This window comes from Thamnophis elegans, chromosome 5 (genome assembly GCF_009769535.1).
Source record: "Thamnophis elegans isolate rThaEle1 chromosome 5, rThaEle1.pri, whole genome shotgun sequence".
Classification (NCBI taxonomy): Eukaryota; Metazoa; Chordata; class Lepidosauria; order Squamata; family Colubridae; genus Thamnophis; species Thamnophis elegans.
Window position 1 is genome coordinate 24,080,097 of NC_045545.1, and position 23,772 is coordinate 24,103,868.

The window sequence follows — 23,772 nt, forward strand, 5'->3', positions numbered from 1 at the left end:
ACTGGTCTATAGTATATAGAATGTATATACATAATTTTCAACTACGTTGTTGCTCCATATCGTGCTGCTACTTCATGATCAAGAGACATATTTTTAATATTTAATATTAAGGACCAGCCAACAATTTACTACAGCAGTGTTTATCCCTTGCAGCTGAAGTTTATACATCTTACGCAGTGGCGGATTAAGACACACTGGTGCCCTAAACACTGACAAATCTTGGTGTCCCCCTCCTTTGTATATAATGTACAAATCTTCATTGAGCTTTTTTTTCTTCCTCAACTTTGTGGTGCCCCCTTTGGGCCTGGTACCCTAAGCATGTGCTTAATCTGCTTAATGGTTAATACACCACTGATCTTAAAAGTCTTGAGGTTGACAAACACCATAATCAAAAGCCAGTACTTTACAACGAAGCACAAAATAACTTCTCAAGTCACTTATGCCAGTGCCATAAAGTCCTCCAAACGCTAGAGGTCGCTCTCTGAACCTCCCAGCCTTCACCCGCCATTGTCCCTTCAGGGTCGGCTAATGGAATTCCTGATAATCTCTTCTATTTTTTCCCCTCCCTTCGTTTCTGAATTCGTTCGAGGCATTTCCCCCAACGCTCCAACGAGCTGCTAACGAGCTGGCCAATAATAATAATAATAACATGACCGAGAAAACTCGTCACAGGTGAACAGGCGATCGAAAGGGCAGCTCTCTTTGCCGCAAGACCCCCCCCTTGCCAATCCTGGCCAATCACCGCCGAAGCCGAGCGGCTGCCTCCTTCGGGCTTGTCCGGAGAGGCGCCCGAGCGGAAAAGCTTTGGGCCGTTTCCGAGGCCGACATGTCGACTAAGAATTTCCGCGTCAGCGACGGAGACTGGATCTGCCCCGATAAGAAGTAAGGGAGTTAGGACGGAGGGAACCGGCTGGGTTTTGGGCCCGTTAAAGCCACGGAAGGGACCCGGGCGGCCCCCGAGGCCTTGAGTGGTGTGATACCACGAGACGAAGCGGAGAACGGGCGGGGTTTTTTGCCCCCCCCCTTTATTTCCCCCTTCCCCCCCACCCCGCAATGTGGGCCGATTTTTAAGGAGACCCGGATGTAGTCCCGTGTTAGTCGCGGTCACTGCGATTCCTCGTTGGGCCTCCATCTTCCAAACGGCCAGCGCAAGGTCAGAAACCACCAGCTTGACTTTTCCAGGAAAGGATTCCGGCATATTACCTGGGAACCATGATAGGAGTAATAAGAGTAAGAGTATTGTGAATAGTAACTTCTGTGGGCAGCTGCCTGGGAGAAAAATTGAGGTGTTTTTTTTTTTAATGCGCAATGAATCGCCTCGTGTCACTAATTGCATTTCTTCAACCTGCAAAGTGAATTATTATGTTGAGTTGAGTTGTCATCTTTTTAACACGTTAATACGTTACATAGGAAATGAACTGGGTAATTCAGAAATGTAAGAAGTAGCAATAGCACTTATATACTGCGTCGTAGTGCTTTTACAGCCCCCTCTAAGTGGTTTCCAGAGTCAACATATTGCCCCCAACAATCTGGCTTCTCATTTTACCCTCCTCGGAAGGATGGAAGGCTGAGTCAACCTTGAGCCTGGTTAAATTCAAACTGCCAAATTGCTGGCGTGCAGCAGAAGTAGCCTGTAGTACGGCACTCTAACCACTGCGCCACCTAGGCCCAGTAAAGAAGTAAAGCTTTTCAAAGTACCTTCTGATTCACATTTAAAATTCAAAGTGTGTCCATTTGCATTTGGATTTAATTGCATTACATGCTTCTAAAAAATGTTAAATAATTTTCTGACTTACTATATATGATCTTTCTGCTTTATGTGGGAGAATTGTGGTAGATAACACCGGGCTACAAATTTGGGGAAATTATCGACCTCCAATGTGTTAATTCTTACATATGTTGATTAGATGGATTAGAAAACAGATGCTAAAGGTGCTTTCAAAATGTTTCACAATAACTTTTTTTCACAGGTGAGTATATTTGCCTACAAGGTAGGGAGGTGTCTAATGATCATGATGCCCCATAACCTCTCAACAAAGTATGGTAGAACAATGAAAATGGTACCATGGAAATTGAAATGTACAAATTTATCTTCGCTTTGAGACTAAAGATCATTTGCTAAACAAGCAGAAAAAGTCAGTGCCTTTCAGAGTCCCAATGGTGTGGAGGGAACCAAATCAATCATCTCCCCGGGGATGATCCTGTTGCAGTTCACAAGAGAAAACCCAAAAAGCTCCATTTATTCATTTAGATGAATAAAGATGGAACCTTCTCATTTAATCTGATGTTAGAGCTTGTCAGTTTTTCATGCAAAAAGCATGAAAATGTTACATGAAAAACCAATAAATGAATGGAAAGCAATGCTATTGATATCAATAAAAAAATAGATTTACAGTTATTGATGTGGCACCATTCTCATTGCTATATCACACTTTGCAGAAAAGCTATGGATCATAATTTCACATCCCCCTTGTAATTTTGAATTATTTTGATGCAATTTTTACCTGAAGCTGTATCTTGGAAACTGGAGCCAATTAATAGTCAGAATTTAATTTTCCTTTATTTCCTTACCTTTTTTTACCCAATTCTGGTAAAATTCAGCTATTTTCAGTTCCGAAACTTTTCTCCTTATAGATCAGTGTAATTAAAATGGAATGGTAGTTATTTTGTAAGTGTGAGTACAAAGGTTTGTTTATAAAATAATTTTTAAAAGCATGAGTTTGGATGAGTTCTGAGCTAATTTGCATAGGTTTGAATCAAAACTTGGGGCTATTAATTGCATTGAAAGCTCTTAAAATAATGTTTCTTTTATTTGCAGATGTGGTAATGTTAATTTTGCTAGAAGAACCAGCTGTAACAGATGTGGTCGAGGTGACTATATCAACTGTGTTTATTTTGATGGGACTGTTCCAAAATTAAACGTACGGGAAATTGATTGATTTACATGCCTATTTTCTACTTTCAGAAAAAACTACAGAAGCTAAAATGATGAAAGCTGGAGGAACTGAAATAGGGAAGACACTTGCTGAAAAAAGCCGTGGTCTCTTTAGCGCTAATGACTGGCAATGTAAAACGTACGTTGATCTTGAAATTTGAATTTATTCTTAGTTTAATCTCATAGTCCTTTATTTTTACAGTTTTTTGCTGATATTGTTTGTTTGTTTGTACTTGTTTGTTTATCCCCCTCCCTTGAATTGTGAGCCGCCCTGAGTCCCCTCAGGGAAAAGGGCGGCATACAAATAAAGCAAATTCCAATTCCAATATTATCCATATGTGCCTCTTTTATAATTTGTTCACCCTTTTCTTATACTTATTTACTCATAAGGATAGTTCATTGAATACAGAAGATCTTACTGCCAAATAAGTGCACTTGGGTTTACTGTGATAATCTGTGTTCTGTAAGGGCACAGACATAAATTGACTCATTTAATAGATCCAGAAAATTGTTTGGTGCATTAAATTAGAATCATTTGGCAAGTGGGCAGCCTGAAAAATGAATAAATAATAATGAAAATGTTTGCAGTTTCCATATAATGTTAGACAACTTTTGATATCTATTACAAGGCAATTGAATTATATATGTGTGTATGTATGTATGTGTGTGTGTATGTATGTATATATATATATATATATATATGTATGTATGTATGTATGTATGTATGTATGTATGTATGTATATATATATATATATATATGGGACATTTATTTGCATTACTGATGTAGTTGTCAGTTTTAGTTAAATTGAACTTGATTTCATTATGTATTGTCTGCCAACATTTGTTTAGTTTTATTTTATTGATATTTTCATTGATATAAGTTGATGTAAGTTGTTGTATTGCTTTAAAATCTATATATGATAGAAGAATATCTCCATCTCTTTAACTCGCTGACTTGCAAAAACTCACCCAAACAAACCAATGAATTGTTTGGTCAAAGTAAAATATTTTGTTTGTTTCTCGTGTATTTTGTTCAGATTTAGTTTAAGTATAACTATGGAAAAAAGTTTTGGGGCACTAAATATTTATCAAAGATATATATACACCCATTTATGTGTCAAAAAAATTACATGTATTTTACTTGGCATTTAAATGCTATTGGCTGTATCTGAAATATAGGAGAGAAACTTGGCTCTTTCAATTAGCAATTATTTTAAACTTTCCAATTCTTCAGGTGTCAGATAATATTTACCTTGTTAATTGTTGTACTAGTATTATTTTCAGTTTTTAAACTAATGTTTTTTTCTTCTCAAAGATGTGGTAATGTTAATTGGGCCCGGAGGTCAGAATGCAATATGTGCAACACTCCAAAGTATGCCAAACTCGAGGAAAGAACAGGTAATAGCCTTATTTAAACATGCTTTAAAAAATACTCTGTACCAAATAGTTAAGGTGCACAGCATGGCAGAGATCTGGCTCAAATAACTGAGTTGATTCATTTGGAATTTCGTACTGATTTGTTGCAGATTTCCAAGCTGGGCTATCATATCGAATCAGTCTGATTCCATGTACAGGAAAAAAGCCAGATTAACGTTAAATTAATTTTGGGACAACCAATTTAATAAATGTTTATCAGTTCATGAATTTGATCAAGATAAATTTGCTAATAGATTTCAGAGGAATTCAAGTCAAATGATACTAGTGGCTTCATGGAGTGCCCCTCTCTCTGTATTTAGCATGTAAAATGTTGAATATGTCCCAAGATCTCTGGAGATGTATCCCTTTTTTCCCCCAAAAGAAACGAATTGAGGTGAGAACCATAAACATTGCACAATGCAGCAATTAAGGCTTGACAGGTGTCAGAAAAGTTGAAACTCATTTTTAATAGAGATCGCTGTTGGGGGAATGTGGAATAACTTACAGTTTTGAGTTCAAGAATTACCATCACGGTGTTGAATATTGTGAAAGAATGCCTATGCACTTTCCTTGTTCTAGATTTGAAAAAGTGTTCGGGACACAGAAAGCCACAATCTCTTGTAACTGAAACCTTTGCATCAGTTGGGTGGAAAAGATGCCTTGTGGAGCACAGAAATAATATTACTTATACAAAACACAGTTTAATTGAAATTTGCTAATTTTGATTTAGAGTAAATTTAAGCAAAGTCCTTAATATATGCTTGTATGCTAGAATTTATTCCTGTGTCATGTGCAGCTACTGGTACTGCATATAAACCACTTTCTGTAGAACTTTATAACTTGTGGAAATGGTTTTGAGGGATCCACAGGGACTGCAGTATTGGGGAAGAATCTTTGGCTTCCTAGTGAGTGTGTCCAGAGCTGTGTAAATGTTTTTTAATGCCATGGCAGATGGTGATTTTTAAAGGGGGGAGGAATAATTTCAATATATGAAAATGTTTCCTATAGTGGCCTATAGGAAACTATAGGAAATGTTTCCTATAGTGGCAGATGTTGCATCTAATACAAAGTTTGACGTGAAATATTTGTGTGTTATATGCATGCTGCTCAAGATGTGATTTACATTTATAGCCTTAACAGTACTATCTAAACAGTTGGAATTTGTGGGGCTGAAAAATGTGCATCTCAGTTGGTTCCTGGAACAGTTTCGGACCATATAACTAAGCTCACACAACATGATTTTGTTTCCATTTCTACAATCTATTCTTCCTCTCTGAAACTCTTAGAGTGTCTTGTACCACAACCCCAATCTGTCAGCTTCCTTGGCTTAGATTAGTTTCAAGTAACTGCCAGGAAGTTCGACTATGCCATTGCTTCTGTATACTTTAATTTACACGCACAGTAAAACTAATGAAATAATATGTAGATAGCTCCAGGGTGGAGTTGATTTAAATCCCTAGTAAAAAGGCTTGATTTAAATCTTTTAAATCATACTTTTTAAAGAGCAACTCTCATCTCTGTCCTGCAGCAGCTCCTCTGACCCTCTGTTAACTCACCGACAGTCCCAATATTGCAGAATATATAGCCTCATGCTACATAACTAAGCTCCATTTCATGATGAATAAACTAATGTATCTTAATTAGAAATCTTTAGATAGTTTTTTACTCCAAAATTTGATAAAAATCATAAAAATCCAATTTAAATTTTTAAAAATCTGATTTTTATTTTATTTTTTAAAAAACATCAATTTTTATCCACCCTGGATAGCTTCCATACCTCTGTTTCCCTTTAAATTTTTACAACCTTTTATGAAAAGTAATAGGCACTGACGTAGAAATCTCTGCTGTTATTTTTACTTAATATAAAATAACATGTCATATCCTTGAGTATTGGTTTAGTTTTTGACATTTTTGGCAACTTTTTGTAGGATATGGTGGAGGCTTCAATGAAAGAGAGAATGTTGAATATATAGAACGTGAAGAGTCAGATGGGGAATATGATGAGGTGAGTGATACATACCTTTATGCAATGAAATGTTACTTTTAAAATATACTAATGGGAAAATCATTCCGAAATTCATTCCTTTAGTCCTAATTCATAAATATAGCTCTGAAAATGTCAATTATATTTTTATGCTGAAATAATACATTGGTTTAACATTACAAAAAAAGTTTTAAAAATAACCTTATAGGCTCTAACACCATAAGGCTTAGCTTAATATCTTTATAGAGGAATAAATTCCTGAGGCATCGAACAAGCTATAAAAGCATGGAGTACAAATACAAAATTTGATTTTTATTTAGTAAAAAATGGTACTGTGATTATACTTAATATAGTTCATAATTTCCCTATTTTAGCATGTTACAATTCCATGTTGGCAGCCTTAGACAGCTCCAGAGAACCATATCTAGGATGGAAAATATTGCATAAAACTAGATTCTTTATCCAGATAAATAACATACTAACCAGTCCTTCCATTAATTCAATTTGTACATCACATTACCTACTCTGTTTGCTTTAGAGGAAAATTGTGTTGAATTTAATGAAAAGGAGTAAACAGAAAAAAATGATTAAAAGAAAAATTAAAGTATTTTGGATATATTTTTCCACCAGCCAATGAGGCTTTATTTTGTATATTAAATACATATATTCATTGGCAAGAAACCAAAGAAATGTGAGGTAGGCAAAAAGTTAGTATTAATTCCATTAATGAATAAACTGCCTCTAAATAAGGAGTAAAAATAACAGATCCTTCATATAAAACAGATCATTTTTTTCACATACAAACTCATCCCTTGCCTGCACCTATTATGCATACATATTAGACAATATTTATACAAAGGAAATGAAAATTTCAGCTCAGCAAACATTAATCTTTACGCTTCTCTATTAAGTTTTAAGAGTTCATCTTAAATACATAACTGGGCTTGTGCCAGTTATTTAACTCAACTAATAATCTGGATTGTTTTGTTTCCTTTTTGCAACAAGAAAATGAGGCAATAGAGTCATTTATGCATGCGTATTCTGCAAAAAGCCAATGTCTCTTAATTCCTAGGTAAGCATATTCCAACAGCTTACATTTATGTTTTGTTTTTGGTTAGTTTGGCCGCAAAAAGAAAAAATATAGAGGGAAACCTGTTGGTCCTGCATCTATCTTAAAGGAAGTTGAAGATAAGGAATCTGAAGGGGAAGAAGAGGAGGATGAGGATGGAGATCTGTCTAAGTATAAATTAGATGAGGTAAAAGAAAATCTTCAAGGTGTAATACTCCATTCATAGGTAAATGTGTAGAATGGTATTAACCTTAACTTCTCAACTCTAATATGTCAGAGATCACTTACCTTATCCAGCAAGATGGGAAACTTTAGCCCTTTTATTTCTGTATGGTAAGTAACATGCAAAGTCCTCTGAATGCTGGACTTTTTGAAACATTTTGGAAAATAATGTATAATTAGATCAGTTTTCAGTAAATGTCTTACAAAAGATCTTTTTGTACATTTAGGGATGAAATGACTATTAATGCTTGCGAAGAGTACTTTAAAATGGTTCTAAAAACAACTCTGTATATTTGAATACATATCTTCAAAGGAACTTTCAAAAATTAAGAAATGAAAAAATATTTTTCATTTGTATTTATGTTTTATTATGTATGCTGCCACAAGTCACTTGAGATTGAGAGCTAGAGGAAAACACACACACACACACACACACACACACACACAATGAGATATGGTAGCTTAACATTGCATGAGAGGAAACAATTATTCTAGTATGAATTAAATATTTATTGAGTACCTTATTTCTCAGAGTATAAGACGCACTTCTTCGTGTCGCCCTCCCCCCCCCCCCGCAAAAAGTGTGTGGAAATCTCTATGCGTCTTATACATTGAATGTTGCTGAAGCCATGCCCAGCCACCAGCCCCCACCCTTCGGCTTCTGCATCCCAGTAATTGCCTCCTTGCAGCAAATAGCAAACAAGCGTGGTCAGCTTCAGCACAGCCTGATTTAGCACGAGCAGCTGATTGGCATTTGGATCTGCCTCCCGGAATACCTACTATCAGCTGTTCCAGGCTGCAGGGATCACCACCGCCCATCAGCACTGTTGCTGCCCATCGCTGCTGCCACCTATTTCCACCTCGACGCACCCCATTTTTGGCCCGTTCCAGGCAGCAGGGATAGGTGCCAGCAAATCCTGCTGCCTGGAACAGGCCAAAAATGGGGCTTATGGAGGCTAAAACGGGATGCACAGAGGCCAAAAATGGGGCGCATGGAGGCGGCAATAGGTGGCAACGGCGATGGGTGGCAGTGATCCCAGCAGCCTAGGACAGCTGATAGGCAGTATTCTGGGAGGCAGATCCAACTGCCAATAAGCTGCTTGTGTTAAATCAGACTGTGCTAAAGCTGACTTTTCTATTTGCTGCAAGGAGGTAAATTGCTGGGAGGCAGAGGCAGATTTTTTCTTGTTTTCCTTCCCAAAAGCTAGGTACGTCTTATACTTTGGAGCATCTTATAGTCCAAAAAATACAGTATGTATGAGTTATGTATGAACTCATAATTTCTGTCAGTTAAACAACTTATTAAGTCCACTTTTTAATATCAGTTTGATCTGGTTGAATAAAGAAAAAACTTAATATTTAAATATTGTTTCTTTTTCCCTCAAAAGAAATGATGTTAATAGATGTTAATAGATTTAATAGATTTAACTAAACCATTCATTATGTGTGGAATTAGGAAGAAACAGATAGACCTGATTATTCTGTGGCATTTTGATGAATCTTCATCAAAACATAGTAGCTGGCCACATCAGTTTTTTTTTAATCTAAATGAGATGTTCTGACTAAATCTAATGTTTATATAATTCATTTGTATTACATATGTGAACAGTCTGCATAAGCTTCCTTGTCCTTATTGAGAAATGTTATGGACATCCTCTGGAATTTATTATCAGACTAGTATACCTACTTTTTTCCTAATGAGCATAAAAAGCTGCCAGCACTGTTTTCCAGGATGAAGATGAGGATGATGCTGATCTCTCTAAATATGACCTTGATGGTAGTGAAGAAGAAGATTCTGCCAATAAGAAGTCTTCCCCTGCTAGACGAAGTCGCTCCAAGTCTCGATCTTCTTCACGATCTTCATCTCGCTCATCCTCCCACTCAAGCTCAAGGTCTAGGTCCAGGTAAACGGGTACAGGTCAAGGGTAACGCCAGACAAAATGTCAGTATCTAACTTTCTTTATTTACATCTCTTTTGTGATTAACTTTTACATTATTTTTTTGCAGTTTAAGTTAGTCTAATCAATCTTACATATCCAACTGCAGGGATAAACAGCATTTAAGATGAGTGAATTGGAGGTGGATTTTTAACAGTTGTGAGTTTAGAAGCCATGAAAATTAAAGATTTGGTTCTTAATTTTAGTATTTTTGTAGCAGCTAAATATAGGCCTGCTGTTTCCTAGAGATTGATTTCAAATATGTTTTTCTTAATGGGCTGGTGAGAGGGAACTATTAATCTAAGTATTTAATGATCTGCTTATTGGCAGAAACTTATTAAAAAGTAAAGTTATCCTTATTTTCAAGGGAAGTGATTGGATTTTAAAGGGAAGAAGAGCTTGTAATTTATTTAAACTTCTAAATAAACATGGCTCTCTATATACATATTAGCCCTTTTCCTAGTAATTCTCTTAAAGAGCCTAGTTTTGGGCAGCATTTTTTTAAACAAAAATTACATACCTCCATTTTGTATCAGTTTTATGATGAATTATTCATAAAAAGTTGTATATGAAGAAACTGTCAAACACAAATATAGTTATATTTTAAAATATCCCTAAAGCAAAACTAAGTTGGATAAAAATTAACACTCCAATTAAAAAGAAATTTATTGATTTCAGATTCTGTAGTCTCCATATTTTGGGTTTTTTTTTCATGGACTTAAAACATGTTTACTATTCTCATCAGCTTATAAATGTAGCCCAGGACCTTTTATAAAATGATATTACTGGAACAAAATAAAATTTTCTATATTGGATTATATTTAGACATAACATTCTATAAAAAAAAACATCCTTTCACTTTTGGAAAGGACTCCAGTACAGTGATGTGGTCCTTGTTGGAAAAAAGGGAAGAGTGAAATTGCTAATTGTTTCTTTGCCACTCCATCTATTACTGGGGAATCACCATCCCCATAACGTGGAAATTCATATGCTCTATTTGTACAGCTAAGAAACGACCTAAGCTCAGAGCTCAGGCTTGTTCAGACTCAAATACCCCTGGTTTTTATTTGTAAGTAAAGAGCTTTTTCTGATTTATTAGCTCAAGCTTACATTTGAAAATCAATAATAAATAAGCTGAACATGCAGATGGAAAAATTTACTGGGATAAATATTAACATTCAGAGGTTTAATACAATTTGTCACAGCTCATACCACATAGGGAAATAATTCTCAATTTTATAGAAGAGAATATGGCTTGGCTTGCCTGGTTAGTAAACACAGCTCATACCACATAGGGAAATAATTCTCAATTTTATAGAAGAGAATATGGCTTGGCTTGCCTGGTTAGTAAACACATAGACCGACAAGTTAATTGTATATATCATGATCTAAAATTAGGGAAAATAGAAGACAGCAATAATTACTGAATATAAATAAATGAAGGGTAATGTTGCTAGAGGAAGATCAAGTCTTGAAAGGCTGTGTGGACTAAGAAAAACAGCATTATTTGTAACATTGATACTTGAGAAAGAAAAATAAAACATAATCAATTAGAAATATTGTTACAAAAACAAATTTTCCAAAGGACTTCACTCTTTCTTGTTTATAAATTATTAGAAAAAAATTGTGGCATAAAGTTATCTTTTCGTGTGCTGAAGGGAAAACAATTCAAGCTTTTGTAGATAATCATCCAAATACTGTTACCTAACATTTTTTAATAACACTTGGGCAGCAATAATAGGACAGGTGGATCCTGAAGTTTAAAACTATTTGGTTACAAAATAAATTAAAAATAGTTTCTTAAAGATTTTAATTAACGGTACTTTATAAGGTACAGATTTTTACTCGGTTGTTGAAATGGTGAACTCAAAACACAATTTTTTAAAAGATTTGTTTAAAAATTAATTTACATTTTTCCAGATTTAAAAAATCTAAAAACTTCTTAATATTGTACAAAAACAGTATTACTATACTTTTCATTATAAATATGTGAAGCCTATAATTAAATTAAAGATATCCAACACATTAAATAACTAAGTACCTCAACATGTCTTCCCCCCCTCCCCCCGGACTCTAATATGGAAAATCACATAGTTTTGTTCAATCCTTATTTCGTAATTAAACTATTCTGAGGGGTGGGGGAAGTTAACATAAGAATCACATGTAAAAAAAAGCATAAGAAGGAATTGTGAATCCGAAACTAGTTGAATTAGTATTCAAATATTTAAGAAAGCTGTGAAGATAATTTTAGAGAGAATACACAAATTTGAATCTTAGATCAAATGAGAAGTTTAAATCTATGCTTTTTCTCTTGGTGATTTAAATCAATCCATATTTGCATCGGAAGGCACTGCAGAAAGCTGTCAAGGAGCTGGTAGAGATAAGGAACAAAGCCAGGAGATTGATTCAGCAAGTGAACTTTTGAACTTAGTTGATTTCTACGCTTTACAGATAACCAGAAAAGCAAGAATTCGGGCTGTCTGGATGGAGATCTTGGTGTTTGACTTTAAAAGGGGAATTGTGTTTAGAGGTGTTTGATTCTTTATGATCTTTGTTCAGTTTCGTAAGGCAGTTTCAATAAGTTTCAATAAGCTTAGCTAGCTAGACATCTGGATACTACAATTTCCCAAGAAGAATGTCTGATTAGAATATAATATTCTGAAAAGTTTTTAGATGAATGTGGAATTTATGGTTCTGGGTTATAATCTAGCATGCTCCCAGGTTAAGGAAAATGGGCTGAATAGTGAACAGATACCCAGGGCTATGGTCCAGTGCATATCTGTTGATAATCAGACAAACAGAAATTTCCAGAAGGTAAAGCTGCTCAAGAATGGAACAGACGGGCTTAATAGGCAGTAAATTTTCCTTTGCTAGAGATATTTAAGAGTCAAGATGACCATCTGATGTTCTGTAAGGATCCTACTTTGATAGTGGGTTAAACTAGCTGATAATTCCCCTTTAAACCTTCATTCTGATTATATGAAAGAGCATTAAAAAGTACTATCAGTACAGCTATCAGTATTTAACTCAGAAGTATCAAACTTGTGGCCTGTGGGCCAGATGCATCGCACAGGCCACGCCCACCCCAGCTCCTCAAAGGGGAAAAACATTGCAATGTGTGACATGACGAGTTTGACAGGCATGATTTAACTCATCCTAAGCAAAGGCTTATGCTTATGTTTTTCTTCACTGAGACTTTATATCTGTTGACCCTTAATTAGATATGATGCCTCTTAATTAGATGTGCAATACATGAGTCTAGATGTCCCTATGAATTTGATTGGCATGTACATAGAGGAACCTCTGCTGAATATAGCAAGCAGATTCTTCAGTTACTGGTCTTTTATCTTTCAAGAAGGCCAGCTTTATCAGAAATGAAATGAGTCAAGCTATTTGACCAATGTCACATAAAATGCAAGGATTCACAATATGCTACTGACAATCACTACTAGTTTATATATATTGATTCCAAAAAAGATGCTTTATTATTTTTTTCCAGGGGGTTTAATCTTTCATAAAGAATAATCAAAAGTACTATTCATCAAGAGTGTTAATCCAACTCGGGTCAGAAGAGTTTCCAGATCTAGTCCAGTTTTTAAAATTAATTGAAATGTTTGAGATGGAAAATGTAATTTATTTATTTAAATTTATTTATGTTGCTAGATCTTTGTATGATTGATAAATCACAAATTTAGGCCAGAATGGTGATATTAAATTCATTTTCTAGAGTTCTTTTAAAATAAAATATTTTCTTAAATGGAAAATCCAGTATTTCTTTTACTGAGGGTAAATGAAATTTTACACTTATCTTGTTTTCTAAGATCTACTTAAAATTATAAGTATAATCTTTATTGTCATTGTACTTAAATACAACAAAATTGGAATAAATGTATGCAGTCTAGGGATCCCCATGTGCATTTTCCTTGTGTTAACAATTTCTTGTCCTTTAAAGAGCAAGCTGTATAAAAAGTGGTTTAAATTTTTTTTACTACTCTCATCAGTTTTTTCAGTTTGCTACTATTTAAACTAAAATAGATAAATTCTGTCATTAAGTGAAAGATATGAATACTTTGATATATCATAAATCAGCAATGTTCCAGATGTTCTACAAACATTTTTCCCAAATGATAATAGATAAATATTGAAAATAACTTATTGAATTTATGCCTAGAATCAAAATTAATTAAGAAGATACTCATTTATTTAAAAAGAAATCTCATAGAGTATACTGGCATTCACTTCTAAATATGTAAAATAGAACTTTGTCAGAACAAATCCCACTAAGGCTAATTTCTAGATATATTTAGATTCATGCAACTTTTGTTTTCATCAAGAGTTATGGAGTTAAGTTGCTTGCAAACTATTGTGGAACTTTAACTTGATTATTTTCTGTTTTGAATTGTGCAATTCTTACTTACAAGATTCATTTTTGTCTGTGACTTACACATCAAAACCCATTGGAAATGTTCTTAAAGTTTAAGATAAATAATTTCAAGGCAATGTAATTTAAATTTACAGGTAGTCCTCAACTTATAACCATTCATTTAGCAATCAGTTGCAATAGCACTGAAAAATCCTTGTACTTACGACCATTACAGCATCCTCATAGTCACAGGATTGTGATTTGGACACTTGGCAGCAACATGTAGTTATGATGACTGCAATGTCCCAAGGTCACGTGCTATCACCATTCGAGACCTTCCCAGCCAGCTTCTGGCAGTCAAAGTTAATGGGGGAAGCTGGATTAGCTTAACAACTAAGGCAAAAAGATACTAAAATTGGGCACAATTATGTGATGACACATGACCAAAACTTTTAGTGGTGGAATTGTCATAAGTTAAGACTACCTGTAATCTTTTATTATGATTATTTATTGACTGGACTTCAAAAAGACAATAAGCTTATCTTCTGTGATAACTTCCAAACATAATATATGAAAAATTATTTGGGAAAAATATTTCAAAAAGCAACTTACAACATGACCTGGAAGATAGATAAAAATAAAACCTACTCACTTAGCTTATGCTGTTGCTAATAAATCAAACAGCTATTTAATTCCTAACCAAATTTTTGTTTGCTTCTTTAAATCACTCTGTGAAAAAATGTCCCAGTGAGGTGAAGAAGATAAAATAATGTTAATATCAAATACTGTTAAATTAAAAGATTGAATTCATTGAATTATTGTTTTTCTGTTGCTCTCAAAAAGAAAAAATAAATCTTCATGTTGTTTCAGGTCCAGAAGCTCTTCCAGTTCAAGGTCACGGTCTCATTCCACTTCCAGAGAACGTTCTAGATCTCGTGGGTCGAAATCAAGGTGAATGAGGTAGCAAGCTCTGCTTATCAGAGGGAGAGAGAGAGAGATGAAGAGGTCACCATCCATACTCCTTTATTATAAGCATTTGCTACAAATGTCTTTCTTTTAATATAATGTTGGTAGCAAATGAAATTATATTTACTAAAGTAGCAAAATGATTATAACAAATTCTCCAAGAAGGTATTTAAAAATTGAGAGAATGAAGGTATTTATTTATTGCTTTAATTAATTCTTCACATTTTTGAACCACCCGTCTCCCTCAGAGAGAGTCTTTACAAGAGACTGTGAAAATTATAAGAGAGGTGGTGTGATAATTATTTGAGTTTTTAGAGGAAAGGCAGGAAATCTAACCAACTAAAATGTATGTGTACATTCAGTTTACCATTTAGCAGGTGTTATCTGTGTTGTAAGCCAAACTATATACATAAATGCTGAATGTTGAATATTCAATCTTAAAATAACAAAGCTCTTTCCCTATTTCTGGTAGTGGTTTGTATTTAAAAATAATAGTAAAAACAGTAATTACATTAAAATGTATATCCAAAAATAATTTTTCCCATGTTTAAAACAGATATAGGTCAAGTACTGTCTTGCTAGTCTGATCTTTGCCCTCCCAAAATCTGTCTGAAAATATTTGTAGTTATGGTTATCTACAGTATAGGGCAGGATTTTTAAAAATTAATTCTTAACAATTGCATGCAAAGGTTTAAGCACTGCAGGGCAAATTGTATGTATCAATGAATCCATGAGTGAACAGAAGCTGACAAAATCTCTACATTGTTCATTGTTAAAGAAAAAATTCTGCATATTTGAATGCATATGCACTTTATACATTCAAAATGAGAAAGATTGAATATGGTAGATGCAGAAGTTTAAACATTGTACTAGTCAGCACTTTATGGTAAATGGTAATGGTAATGGTAAATTTATTTATAGGCCGCCCTTTTCCCTGGGGGGACTCAGGGCGGCTTACAACAGATAGGGCGGGAAGACACACAATGACATATATAAATAACATATAATTAAAATAAAAGCAACATTCATTCATCATTCGGGTGGGGACAGACTATAATCTTTAACCCCAGGCCTGACGGGATAGCCAGATCTTGAGGGCTGTGCGGAAGGTCTGGAGGGTGGTGAGGGTACGAATCTCCACGAATCTCTTTATAATGTTCTTTGGCAGAAAGCTTCAAATCTTTCCTAAGAGTTTTTCTCCTCTTGATTTTGGAATGTTTTCCCACTCTTCCTTACACAGCTCATCTAGCTTAAAAATATTTTTAGGTCTTCTTGCTTGTACTGGAGGTTTGAAATGTTCCCACAGATTTTCACTCTGGAAATTGATTAAGTGATTTCAGAATCCGGTCCTTACCATTATAGTCTCTTTAGTGACTGAGCTAAACTTGTCAAATATAGGTAAAGTTGGCTTCAGCTCATTGTTTCTATTTTGTTTTATAGGTGGTTCTTGATTTAGGACCCCATTTGGGACTGGAAACTTGGTTGTTGAACAAAGCGGTTGTTAAGTGAGACATCACATGACTGCTTCGTTCTGCAACCACCTTCCCAGTTGCAGTAATTAAGTGATCTCATGGGTTATTAAGCAGACAGAACCCCAAGTATGGAGTTACTCGGGTGGGGGAAGCTCTGAGAGACTCCACTCAAGAACTGAAAATCACTCCAATGAAATCCAAGCAGGATTATCGGCCACTGAGTGAAGAAACCTACATGACCTATGGTGGGTCTTCTAGGACATCCCTCATCCGCTCCAAGCACCCCATGCTCATTCTACCCTCCTTCTCCATTCTCTGCTTGCATTTTGGCTCATTCTTGTCTTTGGGATGGCTGAAAGAGTTGCTTGCTGAAGGAGTTCAGCTTTTCTGCATATCTGGAAGGGAACTCCATTGGCATACTGCAGGAGCTCAAATTATCAGGATTTGAAGTCCATTTCTGCAGCTCATCAAGAGTTCTGCTTTCTTCCACGCACATGAAGGAACTCCTCTGGGAGGGCGCAGGAATGGAACGTATATTTTCAGGATTTGAACTGATTCTATACCAAGCCAGAGATCATCTCCCTCCACATCCAGGAAGCCTTCAGGAAGCTTAAGCATTCAAGATTTGATCTCCATTTCTGCACCTCACCAAAATGTAACTCCCTCCAAGTGCAAAAGAGAAATCCTCCAGCATCATTCAAGAATGGAGCTCAAATCTTTTCAGTTCTGTTTCTGCACCCTCCAAAGAAGGTGTCTTGTCAGACAGCTCTTGCAGTCAGCCCCTGGAGACAAGTGGAAGTCTTTGTAGAAGGCAGCAGCAATTTGCAACTTTCCTGCCAGATTCCACAATGAGGTTTTTGAGAAGCCAGCAAATGGTGATCACATGACCATGGCGCTTTCAGTAATCGGTCATATAAGTACGAACAGTTTGCCAAGCACCCAGTTTGTGATTATGTGACTATGTGAATGATGGTGCAATGTTTTTCAACACCCAGAAGTGCTTTACAAATTATAAAGCACCTTTTTTAGGCTGTCGTAATTCTGAAACGTCATTATGTTGAGAACTATCTGTAATCTAATGGATCCATATTAACTCACTTAACTTTTTTTTAAAGAAAATAAAAGCTAACTCCAAAGCTGTAAGGCACAAAAATTATTAATCTTCCATATTCTATGCAATTTTTCCATATTTACTGTGTTTCCCTGAAAATAAGACCTAACTGGAAAATAAGCCCTGGCATGATTTTTCAGGATGTTTGTAATATAAGCTCTACCCCCAAATAAGCCTCAGTTAAGATTGTCAATTGGACAGACACATTTAGTGCCATATTCCCCTGAAAATAATTCATCGCCTGAAAATAAGCCCTAATGCGTCTTTTGGAGCAAAAATTAATATAAGACCCTGTCTTATTTTCTGGGAAATATGGTAATGAGGCCAAATACTTTGTGTCAAGAATTGGCAGCCAGAAAATAGATGTTTCCCTTTAGTTTGAATGCTTATATGCTCTTGGGGATGGATGGATGAATCAGTCTGAAACATTACTGCTTTATACAGTATCTCTGAGCTTTAGACCTATTCAGGCTGAAATAACGCCATAAACATGGTGCTTTTTACTTCCCTGTATTTGCAAATGCAAATCTCTTGCAGGTAGTCCTCAACTTATGATCACAAGTTGGGACTTGAATGTTAGTCACTAAGTGATACTTCATTAAGCAAGTCATCATCATGTGACCAGCCCAATTTTAAAACCATTTTTACTGCCAGTAAGCAAACCTCATGGTTGGGTGAATCATGGCAATTGTTAAGGAAATCTGGCTTCTGTTGATTTCTGTTGTAGCAATCCCATGGCCATAAGACGTTGCAACCTTCATAAATGCAGGCCTGTTGCCAAGTGCCCAAATTGCAATCATGGCCGCAGACGGTCATAACTTCAAGGAAAGGATCCTAAGTCATTTTTTTGAAGTCCGTCATAACTTTGAGCTGATGTTTAAATGAATAGTTGTAAGCTGAGAACTACCTATACCAACATTCTTGATACAGTATATAAATGACTAACAATTTTATGAGATATTTGTTTTCAAGGGTTTATTAAATATATAGCATATTACATTATTTAAATTGACCCCCTCCTTTTCAGCATATGAGTAATTTGTATCTCCATTATTTCTTTATCTTAATATTCAAGCTTGCTATTACAATACTGAAAATCAACAATTAAACCAGCATAAAGAGCTTTTTTATATTATGTAGTCAGTTCTGGACACGCTATTGATGTGGCCCTAGAGAAATACTATTTAAAATGGTTGAGGTTTAGGTCCCTGTTAACGTGGCAGTAAGTATTCATACACTAATCTGTATTCTTTGAATCTGAATTTATATTTATGCATTTGATGTAGAGTATTGCATTTTTGTTTATGCTAGGATTAAGTCTGATTTATTTCTTAATAAAGATCCAGCTCCAGGTCCGTCAGGGGTTCTCCAACCCCAAGGAAAAGATCTTACTCAAGCTCTCATTCATCATCGTCCACTGAGAGAAGCAGAAAGAGAAGCCGATCTAGATCTTCTTCTGGTGATCGCAAAAAAAGGCGAACAAGATCACGGTCACCTGAAAGGTTTGGGTTTTGTAGAATAAGAATGGTTGTTCTTTAAATGCTGGCTTTGGAATGATCAAGGAGCAGAATATTTTAAGCTGTGTGTATGTTGTGTTTGTGTATGTTGAGTGATAGCCATTTTATTCTGTCTAGCTGTGGCTTTAAAAAAATATATTCTTGCTACCTTTAATTACCAATATTAAAGATAATCATACACATGCAATGCAGAAAACGTGATTCTTATAGCACTCTTGTGAAGTTGCAATTTTTTTAAATGTACAAACTCTTAACTGAAGAGTCTTAATTATGTAAACTGCTAAGATGCAAATATGAAGTCTAATAAGTACATTTCAAATCCTTCTGTCTCTTCCTCTTTTTTTCATTCCCTATGATGTTCATAGCACTTAAAACTTATTTGTTTGCATGCTTTCTCCCATTTTTTATCTTTCAGAAACCGCAGGTCGTCCTCTGGTTCCTCTCATTCTGGATCTCGTACAAGTTCCAAAAAGAAATAATGTACAAAATTCAAACACACACACACACAAAAAAAACAACAGTCCATTGCATGAGACAGTATAAAGAAGTTGATGTTTTATTTGGTCAGAAATGGTACATCCTGCTAATAGAGGTGCATGTTTAATGGAAAACTGCAGCTAGTTTAACTCATAAAACATGTAATGAAATATTTTAAGCCATAAATTGATCCCAGAAAGGCAAATATGTTATTTTTTTTAATTGGGCTTAAACTTTAACAGGTGTTTTTAATTTAGTCTAGTTTGAAAGTATCACCCAAGTACCATCCTAATCTCTTGCTATGTCATCATGTAAATTTCAAAATCTACTTTCTGAAAAAGTTTAGTTTAATTTTTCTTTGTCATCCTTTCAATATTAGTAGGCAGAAATGTATCTCAGTTTCAGAGTAGGATAATTCTTCAGAGGAACAACTCTTTTTAATAGGTTTGTGATTTCTAACTGAGAAGAAACCTAGTATAAATTATTTCCTGGATATTTTCCAAAAAAACCCCACCCCAAATCTTTCTCTATAATTTTCTGCAGAATTTTATAATGTATTACATAAGGCATGTAACATATTTTATTCCATAGTCCTTCACTCTTTATTGACTTAGCAAATTTATAGCTGCATTATGCTGCAGATAAAATATGGAAAGAAATATATTTCTTTCAGGCAAGGCACCTATGTATCCTTGATGGTACTCCTGCCACCAGAACACATTAAACTAATGTCACTTGGTGAAACTGCAGCAATAATTAAGAAAAACCCTTGTGTAAAACCTGCCATTTCAGTGATTTTCCAGAAGATAGTTTTCAGAACCAGAAATGATTTTGTGTTCTGGCAGTAGTCCAGTCCTATATAGGCCTGTTTTGGCCAGAATACCATCTTTGGAAAACCACAAAGAACAACTTGTTAAATTAACATCTATAAGCTAGCCAAATTGGTATGATCTGGAGAAGAAGCATTGTTCTTGAAATTGTTTATGCAAAAGGGTGGAAATCCTAAAACCTCACATCTCTTTCAACTTATTCATGGCTTAACATGTTTCATTTTCACTTTTCTTTTACTATCAAATGTATTTGTTAAGTACTGACCATTCTTAAACTGATTGGGGGAAATGTATTTGTCATCTTCAGTCACATCTAAGGTAAGTATGTTAAGGGACATTAACAAATTAAGGAATAAGCTACGCCTTCAATATCTTGCATTTTGGAAGATCTGCTTCGTAAAACAAGCTGCTCAATGGCAAATGGAGCAGAACTGCCATCAACTTTTTTTCCCCCTTTCATGAACATCTTAAAGTTGGTGGGTGATGGGGCTGATCAATGACATAGCAATAAGGCTTTGCTGTGTGGATGTTTTGGATAAATTTTGCAGAAACATATGCCTGTAATCCTATATTGCTTCCTCTTAGGTATCCTCTTTCTTGTGCTAAATTGTAGCATAGATTGCACAAGTACAAATAGTCTTGTAACTCTGCCTCTGACTTTTTGAAAGTCTAAAAAAATGTGAAAACCAGATTTGCTAAATGCTACATGTTAACGAATTTGCTATTATTGTGCTTTTATTCACAGTATTGTACCTAACAAGTTTTAATCTCGGCATATGATAGGCTAGAATAACTAAAGGAAAATTATGGGTTTCATTTGGCTTGGATTCAAATTGTATTGGTTATATGAAGATCCAATTCTGTGGATGTGTAAATAAAGCATGCCAGTTTTAAAAATGTCATTTATTTGTAGTTTATATCCTTTCTGTTTAAACAATGCCAGATGTTGCATAGATTGCAGTTTATTTATGTTTAATGTTATGAGTTAAAACAATTTAAATTTACTTGGAAATTTTGATCCCAAGAAAACCTGGAGCTAGACTAATAAAGGTATCTAGCATGGGAGATAAAAGTAACAGTGGGCTTGCTGATTCCTCCATACCAAGTCCAACAGAGGAGGCTATAACAAGGGTTGGGAATCAAGGAGAAAAAGCATCAAAAATATATTCTTATAAACCCAAATGAATTTGGTTTCTTTCATAGGATACAAAGTATATAAATTAGTAGAAATGATTTTTTAAAGTTGTCTAAATATATTTCATTGAATTTTAGAAATTTGGGACTACAATTAAAAAGATTATTAATTAGAAACCCTGTAAGGTAGTACTCAACGTACAGCCACAATTGAGCCCCAAATTTATGTTGCCAAGTGAGAAATTTGTTAGGTGAGTTTTGTCCCATTTTATGACATTTCTTGCCATATTTATTAAGTGAATCATTGTAGTTGTTAAATTACTAACACTATTATAAATGTGAGTCAGTTGTCAAGCATTCAAATGTAAATCACGTGACCATGGCCATGATACAACAGATATCAGTGTTAAAAATGGTCATAAGTCATTTTTTTCAGTGCCGTAACTTCAAACAGTAACTAAATGAAATGTTGTAAGTTGAGAACTACCTGTAGAAAACCCTTTCCATCTCAGTTGTTATGTTAGAAGAACTTTCTAGGACACATCAAAAATTTATATTTCAATAAGCATATTTTGTTACAGACACCAATAAGTCAAAAGGAATTGTGTGTTTAAAACTAGTTTAAATTTTAAAATTCACAGATAAATATAGGATTGTAATAAAAAGTTCACATTTATTAAAGGATAATTAGATAAATTATTAGTTCATTGTTTTTTAAACCTGTTTTCCAATTCAGGATCTGGTACAATTTCTTACAAAATAATTAACAAAATTATAAAAAAATTGAGATTGAGAATTTGATACTAGGAAAGGATTTAAACACAAGCACATCTTGGGGAAAAGCAGATATAAACTACATAAGAACCTATCTTCAATATGGTCATATTGTTGCAAACTCCAGGACTACACATGATTGATTATGAAGCATCACCCCATCATTTATATATATGTTTTTTTTAAAAACTATTGTTTTGAACAATAAAACAACACCTCATTGCCTATCTGACCACAGTCCAGTGACTTTAGAACTAAAACTAGAAAGCCCTGATTTATACATTTCTAGTTATTTGATCCGGTATTTACTACCCAATCAGCAAAAAATTCTTCCCACTCTAAAGACAATAGAGTCAAATATCTCCCTAGATAAAATGGAAAGCATGGGAACCAGTAATGAGGAAATGTATTAATCAAATTAGCATAATATAAATTAAAAATACTGACAAATAAATTACAATTAGGAATTACAGTAATTGTTAGCAAAATAAAAAAGGTTCTTCAAAGTCTAGAAAAAGTGAGTGAAAAAATTAGCAAAGTAAAATTTGTATTCAGCTGCTACTTTTAGCATAAAATTAGCTACAAAACAAATAGCTAGATAATATGATCTGGTCTGTAGATTCATTTGAGAAAGTCTGATTAGACCATTGTAGGACAAGGCAAAGTAGTGAACAATTGTTCTACAAGGAATTGTGGGATTTCATTGATTTATAAGAAAGAAGTATTTCATAACTATTTTAAAAGGATCTTGACAAAAATATCAAGCCTATAGGAGGTTTCAGTCGGAGTGTAGAATCTTTGTAAATTTACAGATGATCACTCAATTATAATTACAGGAAAGTAATAAATTATTTTCAGATCTTCACTGAAAATGCTTCCATCAATCCTCCCATTTGCTTCTGATACAACATCCACTTGTTATTGGGGTCTTATTCTTTCTTACCTACTTTTTGCTTGGACATACTGTGTTCAGTTCTTCCAAGGAATGTATCCCATTGATTCACAAATTGATAATCCCCATTGATTGTGCACAAAGACTGGGTTTTGCAAGATTTCTAACTTCTTGGAGAATTCATTATTAATAAAGTACTGGCTGTTTCTATTGTATAATTCAAAAACTCATAAAATGAAACTGACATAGAGGAATGTTTTAAAATTAGAATATTGGATGAGCAACTAATTGGCGGTTGGATCTGCCTCCCGGAATACTACCTATCAGCTGTTCCATATAGTGGGGATTGCCATCGCCACCTCTATGCACCCAATTTTTGGCCTCCACACACCCTATTTTCAGCCTGTGGGTATAGGCAGCACCTGGAATGGCCAAAAAATGGGGCACGTGGAGGCTGAAAACAGGACGCATGGAGGCGGCAAGAGATGGGAGCTGCAAATGGATGGCGGCAAGAGGCAGTGGCAATTCCCGCAGCGTGGAACAGCTGATAGGTGGTATTCTGGTAAGCAGCTACAACAGCCAATCAGCTGCCTGTGCTAAATGAGGCTGTGCTGAAGCTGACCAGGCTGCAAGGAGGCAAATTGCTGGGAGGCAGAGGTTAAAGGGTGTGGG

At 35.0% G+C, this 23,772-nt stretch overlaps 1 protein-coding gene across 1 annotated transcript; it reads left to right on the forward strand.

Moving 5' to 3' along the window:
* Window positions 1-734: 734 nt before the first annotated feature.
* ZRANB2 (zinc finger RANBP2-type containing 2) lies at window positions 735-21,202 on the forward strand. The gene is made up of 10 exons (XM_032217278.1): window positions 735-882; window positions 2,819-2,871; window positions 2,966-3,074; window positions 4,252-4,334; window positions 6,281-6,357; window positions 7,455-7,592; window positions 9,359-9,531; window positions 14,798-14,878; window positions 18,817-18,978; window positions 19,409-21,202. Exons 1-10 carry the CDS (start codon window positions 827-829, stop codon window positions 19,470-19,472), a joined length of 996 nt encoding a protein of 331 aa, XP_032073169.1. The 5' UTR covers window positions 735-826; the 3' UTR covers window positions 19,473-21,202.
* The last annotated feature ends 2,570 nt before the right edge of the window (window positions 21,203-23,772 follow it).

Coding starts and splice junctions, on each gene's coding strand:
- ZRANB2 (XM_032217278.1), top strand. CDS start 827: ATGTCGACTAAGAATTTCCGCGTCAGCGACGGAGACTGGATCTGCCCC. Junction 6,358..7,454: donor CAGATGGGGAATATGATGAG/GTGAGTGATACA, acceptor GTTTTTGGTTAG/TTTGGCCGCAAAAAGAAAAA. Junction 7,593..9,358: donor CTAAGTATAAATTAGATGAG/GTAAAAGAAAAT, acceptor ACTGTTTTCCAG/GATGAAGATGAGGATGATGC.